The sequence below is a fragment of the Alligator sinensis genome, unplaced genomic scaffold (genome assembly GCF_000455745.1).
Source record: "Alligator sinensis unplaced genomic scaffold, ASM45574v1 scaffold1203_1, whole genome shotgun sequence".
Classification (NCBI taxonomy): Eukaryota; Metazoa; Chordata; order Crocodylia; family Alligatoridae; genus Alligator; species Alligator sinensis.
Window position 1 is genome coordinate 757528 of NW_005842727.1, and position 14807 is coordinate 772334.

The 14807-nt window shown below is 40.5% G+C and overlaps 1 protein-coding gene across 1 annotated transcript in view; it reads right to left on the bottom strand.

The window, feature by feature from the left end:
* Positions 1 to 14807, bottom strand: part of LOC102373348 (sperm-associated antigen 16 protein) — a 723196-nt gene that overhangs the window by 682704 nt on the left and 25685 nt on the right. Inside the window, exons 3-4 of the mRNA XM_006034344.3 lie at positions 9233 to 9350; positions 6085 to 6154 (exon numbers count right to left, since the gene is read on the bottom strand). Coding sequence (XP_006034406.3) covers positions 6085 to 6154; positions 9233 to 9350 — 188 coding nt within the window. The remainder of the gene's footprint in view (positions 1 to 6084; positions 6155 to 9232; positions 9351 to 14807) is intronic.

Consider the following 14807-nt stretch of genomic DNA (forward strand, 5'->3'; position numbering starts at 1 on the left):
GCCCGGCGGTGCTGGGGGTCGGCGGGGGGCTCCGCGGCTGCTGGAGGGTTTTGGGGGGCTTCTGGGGGGCTTCGGGGGAGCGGGGGCGCAGCGAGCTTCCACCCGCGCGTCTCTCGCCGCTTCCGAGCCTAACCTATTATGGCCAAAGCTGGAGGAATTACAGAACTCCTGCTGCACAGGTGGCCAAAACAGTAGAGGTCTCATAGAAAAAAACCTGGCTGCTGCATAAAACAGATTAAACCTTCCTTGGCAACATAGAAAGAAAAAAGTGATGTTTGAAGCATGCACAAAATTAATATAGGGACTGAGATTTCTGCTATTCTCCAAAGCACAGAAGCTATATATATATAGCATGGCTACTTGTGTGTTAGAAAAATATGTGGAGCTTGAAAACGCCATCTCCAATCTCTACTGTGTTCCATCCAGAACCCCAGACAACCAGCATATATCTATGAAGAATTAGAACTAAAAGGAGTAGTTGTATATATCTGCCTTTTAATGGGATAGTATTCCTTATGAAAATGAATATGCCTGAACTACTAAATCACAAATGTCATTCATAATTCAAAGGCAGTCTAGGGATTCATTTTTATAATATTATTAAATAAGAGTTATCTGTAATTTCTCTAAAACTCCTTATAGATTGTAAAAGTAGTTATTGTTATTTCAGGTGTGAGCTAAAGAGGGAGTTACTGGACAAAAGGGAAAAAAAAGCAAGGTACCATGCTTTACCTTCATGGTTTTCATTCATAAGAGGCAATAATGGCTCTTCTCTCAAATCCAAATAACTTGATCTTTCTGGCCCTTAAGAGGATACTGAGGGAGGAAGAGTAAGACTTTACCCCATAAGTACCAGACATAGTAGCAGTTTTGCATTCAGAAATATGCAAGAAGTGTTCATCTGTGTGCTCTTAAAGATGTGGTCTTGGTTCTTCCATTCTGTTTTAACACAGAACCAAGTACATATGGGATTGAAGGCATCCTGAACCAAAGCGATGGTGAGCATTTACCTCTGCATAAAGAGGCGCAAGGATGGATTGTGCCTTCCTCCGGCCACAGCGTGAGAGACTACTCTATTGGCAGAATCTGGCCCTTAGTTTATGATAGACTTTCTAAATCCCTGGTATCCCACTGGCCAGATCCAGACATGCAGGCATGTGCTGTTTGTGGCACTGCAAATTTGCAGTGCGTGGGCAAAATTCGCTACTAGGAAATCCCAGTAGCAATAAAAAAAAAAAAAGCTATGAAAAAGTGGCATGTACCACAAGAGCATGTGCCAGCAGACATGGAGGCTCAGTCCTCCAGGGGACACTCTGGCTGGTGGCCAGAGCATCTCCCCTTCTTTAGTTCCCCGGCTCCTTCAGCCCAGCAAGAGCTGAGAAGAGTGGGGAAAATGGTAGTTTCCCTAAGGAAGGCATTTTTCCCCACACCAAACCACATGTGCAGGGTCATGTGCACCAGGAAAAAAGTAGCAGCACAAATTTGTGGTGTTACTTTTTTTCCTTTGCAAGCACACACCCCTGCATGTGGGGACACACCCATTAAGTTAAAAGTAAGAGGCTTTGTGTGTCTGAGAACAACAATTTTGAAATCTTTAGGTGTTACCTTGGGTATTTAGATGGAGATGATAGCCCCCTCTTTACACTTTAAAAAAAAAAAAAGAAAAAAGAGAAAAAAAAAGCTGTATTCTACCAAATCTGGCATACCCACAAATGGACTGAATGGCATTTACTCATCAAATGTAGGGGAAACAGAGAAATGCTCTTCCCTCATGTTTGGAAAGAACAAGTGAAGCATACCAAAGGAAAAATGAGTCACAATTTTGCAGCTAAGTTCTCACTACAATATTTATTTTATGTAGCTCAACTGCAACAAAATACTAGTCTGAAAGATGGAGACATCTGTCATCCAATCAAGCAAATACAAGCATACAGAACAACATTAGACACAACCTTAGGTAGGCAGCCATAGTTATTTTAATTTAGAATACATTAAAATGGCTCCGCTCACCTTTACTATCGGTTACATAAAAAAAGATTAAACTAGCAAATATTCTGCAGATAATTTGCACAACAAAGTCAGAAAACAATTAACCAAAGATTAAATTGACTCAACCAAACTTTTCCAAGCATTTAAGAGTCTGCATTTTACCTTGTACTAAAACTTGCACTGCATCTCTTCAAACATGGATAAAGAGATAGACTTTGTAGCACACTCTAAAGGTCACAAACACATGCAAACATATGACCACTAAGCAAAAATATTAAAAGGAAAGAAAAAGAAAGGACCATGCAAAGAAAGGTACTTGTCACTAATTATAATTTGTCAGGATTGTTTATATAGAACCAGTACTGAGGGATATGCAAACATCTTAGGCTTGATTCAGTGAGCACTGTAGTCAAACTTTAACTTACTTCAATAGGTATTAAATTTGGCCCCTTTGGGCAGCTATATACATGCCCAATGCCTGCTCCAATGCATTCTAATTAGCATGTGTCAGAGCAGATGCCATTAATCAAGTCTGCTGGAGCATGCTAATTAGCACACTTCAGCAGCCTCAGCATCTCATGTATTTAGCACCCCCATGCTTCAAAATGATGGGGGTGGGAGGTGCACTTCAACTAAAGCTCATTCAACGAGCTGAACACGCTTTAGGTAAAGCACCCCCACCAAACAAGTTTAACTCAAGCGCCCCTACTGCCATTTTGAAGCATGGGACACTGAATATATGAGATACTGCAGGCCTCTTAATTAGAGCTACTTCCCCGCTCCACCCTGGAGCATGTGTGAAGAAGCCCTTAAGGGCCAACTTTAATTACTCTAGTAATGCATTGACTTTCGGGCCAAGATAAAATGCTCCATAGTAAAAACAGGAATAAAAGAAGTAATGTCTTACTAAATGTTGCAACCCTAGCTGCAAACCAGTTCCTTCTTTCTAATTAAATATCCTTCATAAAAGCTCTAGAGAAACAGATTAGGGAAGTACAGATATATTCTGGCAATTGTCTTAAAAACACTAGAAGAAACCATCTCCTTTCATATTTTCCTTTATAAAGTACCATTTGTGAAAAATTTATGACAAATAACCTGAAACGAGATGGGCCTGTGAAAAATTAGTCAATTAGTTTCCTTAGAATACGAGCTTCTTCAAGGAAGTACCTGACACAGAATTGATGTTATTGCAAATATATAAACAAATGCAGTTTAAGACAGCCTTCCTGAACTATACATCAGATCTAGATGCCAACCAGAGAAAGTAATACTGCATATATCTTCTACAAATACAACAAACTTTCCTCCCCTTCCTCCAACAGACAATCTGACCAGCACTGAAGAAATCCATTGTGGATATACTTCCTGCATTTCATCAAACCTTCAGTTGCTGAGCAGGCTTAAAAACAAGTTAACCCACACTTTAAAGTTAATCTAACTAAAGTGAATATTCTAGACCTTGTCCAATTTAGAGTTAGGTCAGGATCTGGAACAGATGGATGATTTCTGCTATTGCTAACTGGAGGGCAGACAGCTCATTCTCATTTGCCTGAACTACTCTGCAACTACAACTTTACAGCTGGCTAGGACACCGTGCCCTAATCTTGGTAGGTAGTAACTTGCCAGAGTTGCATCCTGTTTGGAAAGTACCAACATAATAAGTCTGGACATGAAACTGTCAGCCCTGAAGTACCTACAACTGGTACAAAATGCAGTGGTGGACATCCTAAGCATCACAGGCTGCTGTGAGGTTATCAACTCCACTCTGTATACTAGCTCTTTATTGAATACCATATTATAATTCAGAAAATATTGCAACCAAAATTTCTCCAGGTTGTACCTATGCATATGTTCCCCTCTTAAGATTTAAATTATGTTACAGCATTCATAAACCTCTTCAAGAGACAAGAGAACATGCTACCTGCAACAAAAAGCATCTGAAAAAAATAGGAAATTTCCCACTGAGATACAAGTGAAACCTGTATAAGTGCAATAAAATGTATGTATTATGGGAGTCTGTGGTGCTAAAAGATAATGAAATGAAATATCACTTGGAATATGATGCATTGGATATGAGATAAATTAAGGTTTATATGTGCATGTGGGTGGCTGATCTGTTTAATAATTTGCGCTAGAAATGTAAAGTGATATTATTTATTTATAAGTGTTCCTCTGCCTGTCACTTTTGGTATTATAAAGTGCTCTTGAGATTTTTGGAGAATAAACAAGTACTGTGAACAGCAGGAGAGTGGTTCTTGGAATCATTCAAACAACAAATGAAAGTATTGTATAATATGACTAAGAGACAGATGGGGCATCCATAATATAAAATACTAGCACAGAAGTAGAACCCACATTTCAGAGCCTCAAGCCACAACACAAAGAATAGTTGAATGTTACCAAACTTATCTTGTAAACCAGCATAAAATAAAAACACCTATTCTCTATTTCCCTGTCTGCTATGTGATGAACAAATGAGCATTCTATTTTCTATTCATACAAATGTTTACACTTTTAGTTGTAGCTCAAGATTGCAGGAGTACAATGGAACAGGTCCAGTGAATGCATTCCACAAAAGGACATCCTTTAAGCGGCTTCCAGAGTGTTTTGAGGAAAAAAATGCAGATTCTTGGAATAACATCAGAATCTGACCCTAAGAAATTATTATGAACAGTGAAAAAAAATTGATTATATACTACAGAATAGTGTTCCGTTATACCAATATATCTGTGGTTTATTTATTTTATTGATTCACACTGAACCTATTGGTTCAATAGATACTTGCTTCTGTACAAAATTAAAACCATAACTTAAACTAGTATACCTATAGTACACTGGGTAACATTACAAAACCATTGCAAATCCCTCCAGAAATGTAAGCAGCTATGTTCTCAATTAAGCAGAATAGAAAGGTATTAAAAACAAACAAGCAAACAAGTACAGTCTGGTCTACAGCTTGCTGAACTTTGGTTTTAGCAAACTGCCAAGGAAAGTGAATTCTTGCACCGGAGGGAGGCTGAACAAGAGCTTACAATTTTAGCCTGAAGAGAGCAACTGGAAGGCTTCATTCAGATAACTAGGTCTCAGACATGTTAGGAAACATGTCAAAGATTACTTGCTAAAATCTGAATGATAAAATAAAATATAATGCATTAATATATCCTCAGGTGAAAAGGATTTAGAGGACAGTTAAAAATTCAACATAGTATTAAATAAGCTTGTAGAAATACTTGTTGCCCTACTCCACCCCTATCCTTTGTTCATATACAGTATTTAGAAAGAGACAAAAATGAAGATATGGAAATTGGTTCTTTCCAGACCTTGTTTTGGTGGGGAGGGTTTCTGCAGGAGTCCAAAAAAGCAAAAAGCAGGGGGAAGAAATCATTGGGTTTTTTTTCAAAGCAGTCCCATCTGCTTCCTTTTCACTGAGTTGCATAAAACTACTAGGGTTTCTGCGGCATGATTCTTCCACATTTACACATGCAAGCAATCCTTCCTGCCAAAAGCAGTCTCATTATCTTCCATGGAACTGCTCATGAGAGTAAATACTTGAAAGACATTACTGCAAAACAGAATGTCTAGCCCAGGGGATCTCAACCTTTTTATTCCTGAGCCTCCCCCCTAGCATGCTATAAAACTCCACGGGCTACCTGTGCCACAACTACTGCCCGGCTCCCCAGCCCAGCCCGCATGGCCCCAGGTGCAGTGGGTGGGAAGCCCCAAGGACCCACTCACCTGAGCAGCAGCAGGGCAGAGCCTCACCCACCATCCCACAGTGACACCCACAAGATAGAGGCTGTGGGGCCAGACAAGGCAGGCCAGCTCCCACCCTTTCTTAAGGACTTGCCTCAGCCCTAGGGGCTGAGGCAGCTCCTCCCCATGCCAGGCCAAGCTTGGCAGACCTGTTTAAGCCTGCTCACCACCCTGCGGGCCACAGAGCCCCAGCTGAGAACTGCTGCTTTAGTCCATAGCTTTGTCATCAAACCAGCTGGCAAAACATTTGAAATGTAAATATTTCAATATACATATACAAAAAGTTAAATCACATCAGAAGAAAGATATGTAACATTTGTATTTAAGTGAATATTTTACCTCTGGTCACAGGGACCTCAATGGCATGCCCAGATTCTAAATTTTGTAATGTAGCTTGTAAACCTGTAACCTAAGGAATAAAAAAAAAGAGCAAGAGAAGTATTATGAAAACTTCACCTTTCTTTTTACCCACAATTACAGAAAATCATTCAACACATACACATACATAATTAAGCAGAAACTACTGCATATAACCACCTAGTTACCTAATTTACTATCTGTTTAATTATACAAAGATTTTAAATTGCTAATATCATCCTGTTCCTTTTTCAGGAACCTTGCCAAATATAGCTAATATTTAAAAAATATATATGGCTGAACAATAAAATAGAAAACCTCTGCAGAACTCTTGGTGGGAATTTTCCAGATTTATTGAAACAATAGAAACAGAAACATTACAGGGAATTGTGTTATCACCTTTTCACCATAATCTCTCACTGAATTAAAAATTACCGTTATGACATAATATGGCAAACTGGTTTGTTACAATAAAACTGGCCATAAAATATGGTGTTGCACATTCAAGAATATTCATCACCTAGAAGTGTAGCATTTGATCATTTGATAATTCTACAAGTTGGGTTTTTTTTGTTGTTCAAAGACACCTTCCATTTGGTGTCAATATTTTGGCAATAACCTTTTTCCTTTTGACATTTTCCTTTAGGTAGTCTTTCATTCTAATTGCATCTCACCTTTGTTTACAGTTCTTTGCATCTCCTAAAGGGACCGAGTGATATGCACATAAATCTATCAATCAAGTAAGACTAAAAAAAAAAAAAGAGGGGGTCGGAGGAGCCAAAGATAGTGAAATTACAGTGAAATTACAATCCTAATTCTCCACTGGGAGGACAAAGGAATGTGTGTGATACCCACTGCTTCAGGAAACAGAAGTGTCAAGAGTATTCCAAGTATAATATATACTAACTGGCTAGAACTGAGCTAAATATTTTGCAAGTTAGCAATGATGTCAGAAGACCAGGCCCCTGACATACTGATACTACAGTGCTAAAAGGTATGTTTTGAAGTACCTAATGCTAATAAAAACTGGTAATATATTTCTTTAAACCTTTCTATTTACTTAAACATGTTTAGTAGTATCTAATTTGTTTGATTAAACACATTTTGGCAATCATCTAGGCATTAAGGCTAGCTTCCTGTATTGTTACCATAAAGACCAATATATTACCAAAATTAAAGTACTTCTATTGTTTTGGTAGAATTAGTTTAAGTCATAATTCAGCTGATGGCTCATTGACAAATACACAGCTAAAATTACTATTACAAAGATGATGTTGTTGAAAAGGCCCTGTTCTATGCCAGATGTGCATGACAGGAAGCCTGATGGTGTGAGGCATAAAATTCCTCCAGTCCTGACTGCACCACTGCTGAGCTACCCCTGCCCAATTCTGCAAATCACACAGAGGCAGCTCTGTCCCAGACCCAGGGCAGGCCCCAGCTGGTTCCAGACCTGGGCTGTCCAGGCCACGTCTGATGATCAGCTGATTGTCAGACACAGCCTCGACAGTCCCAGGTTGGTTCAAGACCCCAGTATGGTAGTATGATAGTAATATTAAGATAATATTAATCTGTTTTAAAAGCTGGTAGGGACTTACTATTTGAGACTACAAAGTGGCTGAACTAACCTAACTGTTTCATCTGTCCTCTCCTATACCAGTATCAGAAAACTAGCCAGCTGTTACTTTAAACCTGAATGAAACAGGCTAATCATTACAAGGTTACAGTAGTTCAAACTTTCATTTCAAGTGGAACAGATTGGAAAGACAAAGCAGTTACAATGGGTCATCCATAAAGCACTATCATTTTAAAGCATTTTAATTCTTTGACTATCTATCCTTAGTAAAGAAGAAAAATTCCAGGGGTCTCTAGTCATAGTTTTCTCTTGCTGATATTCTGTACATTTACTTTTATTCCCTTGAAGCATGAACCAGAACCCATTGTGCAAAACATTGTAAACAAGAAAATAACAGCTTCTGCCCCAAAGCGCTTACAATCTAAATATAAAATAAGAGGTAACAGATGGACTCAATAAGACAATATTATCTCCATGATAATTAATGGTCCCCGTATACAGCAGCCCCACCATTACTATGCTTTTATAGTGTTGGAGTGATGTTGTAGCCATGATGATCCAGGAATTATGCAAGAAGCAAGGATTTTTGTGGGTAATAACTTTTATTAGACCAGTTGCATGGTTGGAATAAGGCTAGACAAGCTTTGAATGCAAGGCATTCTTTACCAGTTGTGAGGGAAGAAGCAGGCACAGAAATGATTAAAAACTATGTAGGGGTATGAAATTGGAGGAGAGAGATCCCCGGGGGTAACAGACAAGTAGCAGAAGACAAGCTTGATTAATGGGAGATCAAGACCTATCAGGAAAGAGGAGGATCATTATCACCTATAGTGCTAAGGAAGAATTTCAGGAATTAGGTAGTTTATAGCATGTCATAAAGTTAATATCAGTATTCTTAGTACCCAGCCAGCTTAATACTGTGTTGCAGCCTGGAAAAAGAAGCAGACAGGACAGTTGCATACCTGCCTCTGTTTCCAGGAGGAGTGTTGCGGGCACCGGACCACGAAGGGCTACATAGCACAAGGCAGCTTTTTTCCCTACTTTAGGCTTATTAGAGAGCCCTAGTGCTGGAGGAGTGCACAAGGCAGTTTTACCTGTCAGCTGCCACCACAGCCTCATGGCACCCCAGAGAGCCATGGTATCCCAGTTAAGAACTACTGGTCTATGCTATGGCGGCAGCATATATTGGGCAAGACACCTCCAGGCAGGCCCTGCCCACGCAGTCCTGCTCACATGCTTCAAATCCAAAAACATATTGATGTGTACACTCTGGTGCTGTTCCCAGCAGCAAGTCATAAGCATGCTGAAGACTCTTCAGTCACGTAATGCATGCAGGACATTGGAAGGCAAATGTGATTTGAATATTCCTTCTGCCCATATTATCCTAAAGCATTAAAGATTCAGAAAATAAAAGCATCAAGAAAACAAATGGTTCTAATGGTTTTAATAAGTCAAATGAAACTCAATAAAATAACCTTCTTTAAATTCTACTATAAAGAACCAATTCATTTATAAAAAGTATGAACCAGCTGCCAGTTGTAGTTAAGCATATTTTACCTGCCCAATTGCTCTGTCTCTTTCCAAACTGGTTAGCATTTTCTGTCTCAATACAGCCTGGTATTTTTCAGTCAACTGTCTTAACGTTGGCTCATATGATGCGTAATGCGTCTTCAGTCTATGAAAAAAGGCCAAATTTGTTTTGAAGGATGATTGTGTTAAATCAGAGATTTCCATCAAAATAACATTTTTTTTCCCCAAACACTATAGACAAGAATAAAGTGTAGAAAGGTCACCACACAAGAGCTGGCAAATGTTATTCAACACACAGCCACCCTAGTGTAATGCCAAGAAAAAAACCCAACAAGAAATAGTTGTTCAGCATTAGGAGCTATATTTCTTTCCACCAAAACCATTTTAAGTACTCCATGCAATTTTCAGCAACTTCCCCAATCTTCAAAGTGCATTAAATGCATTACATGAATTAGTCTTTATTAATCTTTGTTTCCTTCTTGTAAATGGACAATATTTCACTGGGAGAAAGAAGAATGATCATAGAATTTGACAACCAATCAGACTCCTAACTTTGAAATATCAACTGGAATATGACATTCTTTAAAAGTAATTACAGTAGACACTACACACGCTTAATCATATTAATAAGAAATTAAGCTCCTCATACCAACTCAGGAATCAAAGTATGAGACTACTCCACTGTAATTCCCTGGAGAAATCATTTAAACACAATACTTGACATTTAACAATTTAAAAAATGCTGTGTCTTGCTAGAATGCTGGTAAATAGAAATAAAAACTCATGGTCTCTTGTAGTAAGAGACTAAACTTTAGTAAGAGACAGACTAAAGTTAAAATGCACATAACAGTAGTGACATATTTTCTTCTGCATCAGTTTTAAATAATATAAGTAGGCCAAATTTTGGAGAGGTGCTAGGACTTGGAGATGCTAACCAACTCTTGGGATTTGGCCCAATGCTTGTAAAAAGTTAACCAGTACAAAGATATGATTCTAAAGGCTAATCACTCTTGGCAGGGTCAATAAGCTATACTTGGATAGTGTACAGTGGCAGACAATATTAGCTGAGGGAGAGAACAAATTTCATTGCCAGCAGCTATTCCATAATGATCAAATTATGAAAATGAATACCAACAAAGAAAGAATCAATGGGTAATACAAGTATAATATTGGCTTATTTGCATCCATCGCATTATATCAAATTTCACGTATGAAAATCAAGATTCAAGTGTCATGACCCAAAAGGCATGATTGTGTGTGTGCTTCGGCACCAGAATTATCCCCGCCAAGTTGCAGAGCATTGCACGGGACAGTTTCCTGTAGCAAGAGGAAACGCCGGTGCAGGGACGAGTTTCCCGCCTTTTCTGCAGCTTCTTTTGCAGGGTGCATTGCTCTAGTTGCAAGAGGAATGCATGGTGCAAAAGAGTTCCCGCCACTGGTATGCAAATTTGTTTCCCGTGATTGGCTAGTGCTAAATTATTCACACGTGGCGGCTAGCGATTGGCCTGTTAGCCGTATAAGAGGCTTGAGCAGTTTCCACCCAAGCCAAAGACGACTCCACATCCATCTCGTGGGGACTCTGGGTACACGTCTGGGTAATAGAAACCCTGTGTGAGATCCAGAGAAGCGTGGCAGCCTGATCCACCGCCCACCTCTTCCCGTCTTCGAACGCAACTTTTATAAGACGTATTTACGATTTCTATTTTGGTGGCTCGTTCACCCAGAGCATCTGGAGCTCTGCACCATGAAGCCTAGCAACCTCCACGAGACCGTCTGTGTTGTCTGTCTGTAACTGCAACTCAATCAAGTTTTCCAGCCTGCACCACTGCCATCTCGGTGTAAGTAAATAATCTTTAAAACTACCGATACGCATCTGTGCCTAATTCCAGCTCAAAAGCCTTCCCTCTCCGACCCGGCGTGCCCGGGCTGCTGGCCACAGCCCGCGTGCAGCGCGAAAAGGGCTCGGGTCGCTCCCGGCCTGCACATCAAGAAGCCATAAACATGGATAGAAACTTTAGTGGAAATGCCATCTGAAAGGCCCTAACCTCTACATAGCATAATGAATTTGTAATGAGATAATAGCTAAAGGAAAACCAAAGCCTCATGTATTGGTTTAACCATTAAAATATATAAGATACATTATTCCTAATCATTTGTTCTTTACTCCATTTAAACTAAGGAAAATTTACAAAAAATAAAAATAAAAAAGGAAGTTGTAAATCCTAAGGAGGATGTAGAGGAACATGAACCTAAAATCTGGGAATGCCCTAAAAAGGATGTTTTAAGACAATTAAACAGAATTTTTAAAAGAACTAAGATATAACTATCCCCAAGCCCCTAGTGATTTTATCAGGTTACAGCCAAAAGAAGTTACAGAATTAGGGAAGGACCCATTGATAACAAAAACACTACCAGAAATCAGATGTTGATAGATCATTGTTAGAAAATTGCATTAATAGGATGAAATAGGCAAGGGACAACTTGTAATCTAATTTGTAGTTTGATGTTCTTATATTCTGCCTTACCACAAACAGAAATAAAGAGATATTATGGTATTTATAACCAGAACTCTTTGAGATAATCTTTGCATAATCGTACACATAAATGGAGTGGCCAGGAGTCGCTCTGATAATGGAGCTTTTAACAACAGTACCCACTGGGGCATTCTTTACACTCTCTCCCTTAATGTTTGTGGATGAGAGTATAAAAAGGATGTGGCACAGCAGCTTCCTCAGATTCATCCACTACCTTCTCAGCTTTGTCTTCCAATTAAAATTCCAAGGAGGAGGGAGAAGATGCATCATAAATATTAATATGTATGTTACTGAAATAGATTATGCATTTACAATTAAATCCATTTACAGTGTCTTGCTTAACAGAATCGGCCACATAGTAGAATCAAACTCCAAAAACAAATGCAAAAAAGCAATGTACTGCACTCATGGTATTACCTGGTATTAGCACTTTGCTAAAATCAGCTGCTATCAGAATCAGAATATTAAACTATAACCCATGCATACAAGTTTAGGTTAATTCACACTGCCCATGTGTGAATGTTAACTTACACAGATAGGATGACTGATGCAAAAAATCTATGACTACCGTCAGGAGAAATCCAAGATAAGATGTAGTAGGACTCTGCCCTTATGAAAAATTATACATGAGTGCTTATACTTCATTTCCTTTTTTGCAGATGTGATTTGAAGCAATAATATTATTTTAATCAATAATTTCTCCCATTGGCTCAAATGTGTTTCAATAGTTGTTAAAAAACTAAATTAAGCTCCCCTAAAGGTGTAGGACATCAAATAAGACACTAGCTATTGCTGAGGCCCCTTAGAATGTTTTCCCACTGTTTCACAGGCAAACACTGATTCGTTTTCAATGAGCAATCTAAAGGACAATAGGGCTGATAAATGAACCTTAGCTGATGATAGTGACAGTTCTGAGCGCTTACGCTGAAGCTAATACTCAATAGCATACTCAATATGCTACATCCTGGAGTGGCAGAATATATTGCTGTTGTGTTCCCGAAGTATAATGCTTTCATATTTTAGATTGTAAGACTCCTCAATTGAATTTTCTTTTTAGTTAAACTAATCTTTTGAACATCTGTGAAACAAGTCTGTGTTAGAACCCACTGCCCACACAGTGAGAGTTGCAGGAGCCTGTGCCTAGATGATAAATTCAACCATTTTTGAGTCAGGAGATTTCAAGTGTCAAAGGACACATGATAGATTCTTGCTGAGAAATGAAGCAGATCTGGAAACCATCCCTGCTTAGTCTATACTGGCGCAACAGGAATCATTTCAATCTTTTCTTACTTTACCTTATTACCTTCTTATCAGTGAAGAGAAAAGACAGACATCAAGAAGTCATTAGCTTGCAGAGCTTTATACACAGATGATCCTACCAGAAGATCTCTTAGAATTATTGGGTGCCTATACATGTGCAGCAAGGCTGCTCCAAAGTGCTGTAGTTACAGCATGTTGGAGCAGACTCAATTAATTAAGTAATTACCATGCTCCAACAGATTCCAGCATCGCATGCATCAGCATCCATGTGCTGAAAAATGGCAGCAGGGGCACTTTAACTGAACCTTGTTTGACATGACTCTCCAGGAGCTTTAATTAGAGCAGTTCTCTGAGCCACTTTAATTAAAGCGCCACCACCCCACCACACTCCCAGAGCATGTGTATAAACACCCATTGTTTTCAAGGCACATTCATTAAATTATCGTGTTTCTGCTCAAGAATGCCAAACTATTACCCTTCCCTGATATATGCAAGGGTGCTGAGAATCTGTAATGGAGAAGGCACTTTGCCCACAGAAATACTACTCCCCTGTAAAGTCATGTGAAATGAGCACCTCCCTCTTTGTTTATATATAATAACATTGCAAGAGTACCATCCATGACAACCTGAACTCAGGGATTGGGAGGGGTAGGGAAATGAGGTAAAAAAAAATCCAAACTACACTGAACTTTTTGAATTGGATAGATTAGGCTGCATATAGAAATTCAGAAAAGTTAGTGGGAGGTTAGATCAAGTTAAAAATAGGCACCCCATCCAAGGTAAGTCAGCATGGGGGGAGCCAGTGGCAGGGGGAAATCAGAGGGGCAAGTAGACTCCAGGGAGGCATGCAGGAGGAGTCAGAGGGATAAGTGGAGTTCAAAGAGGGGAAATTGGAGGTCGAGCAGAGTCCAAAGAGGGGAATCAGGGCTGGGGGCTGGTGGGCGGCAGGCAGGCAGGGTCCACAGGCGGTTGTTGGGGTCTGGAAGTGTTTGGTGGGATCAGGAGGCTTCTGGAGTCCACTGGGGCTCTCTCCCCCACCCCCTGAGTCCAGGGGCTATTTTAGCACCCTTGACCTCCAAACTTCCAGACAAACAACCACTCTCAGCAAAAATACCCCCAGCCCTCCTGCCCCTTTTCACACCAGGACTTACGTTCTTGGCTTCCAGCAGCAGCAAACACTGAAAAAAACCAGCACCAGGAGCAGCTTGCAGTAGGTGGGGTTTGGTGGGCTGGGTGGGGGAGGGGCTGGATGATCTGTGGGAAGAGGGGGCAAAGAGCTGGGAAGAAGGCTCAAAATAACCCAGAGCCAGGAGTGGGGGGTAGGAAAAGCATAGCCCTGGGGCTAGGGCAGGGATGGGCAAAATACAGCCCACAGGCTGGATCTGTCCCACCAGACAATTTCATCTGGCCTGCAGGTGGGTACCTACCAATTAGCCTTTATACGGCTGTTTCTGGGCTGCCCTTCCTGTGCTTGCATGCAGCTGAGCCCACTCACTCCCATAGGAGCAGTGTACATTGCGCTCCCACCCTCACCCACAGGAGAGCCCTGATCCCAGCCTCGCAGGTCAGAGAGCAGTAGCGGTGGACAAGGCAAGGGTGGTGGCAAGTGGGGGAGACATGGCAGCAGTGGTGGGTGGGGAGGGAAGTAATGGCAGTGGCGGGTGGGGGGGACGTGGCAGTGGCGGGGGGGGGAAGCAGCAGAGGCAGGCAGGCAGGGGGTAAGTGGTAGCAATCAGGTGGCATGAGGGAAGTGGTGACAGGCAGAAAAAACAGCAGCTGTGTGGGAGTGCGGGGCCCATGCCAGTGTC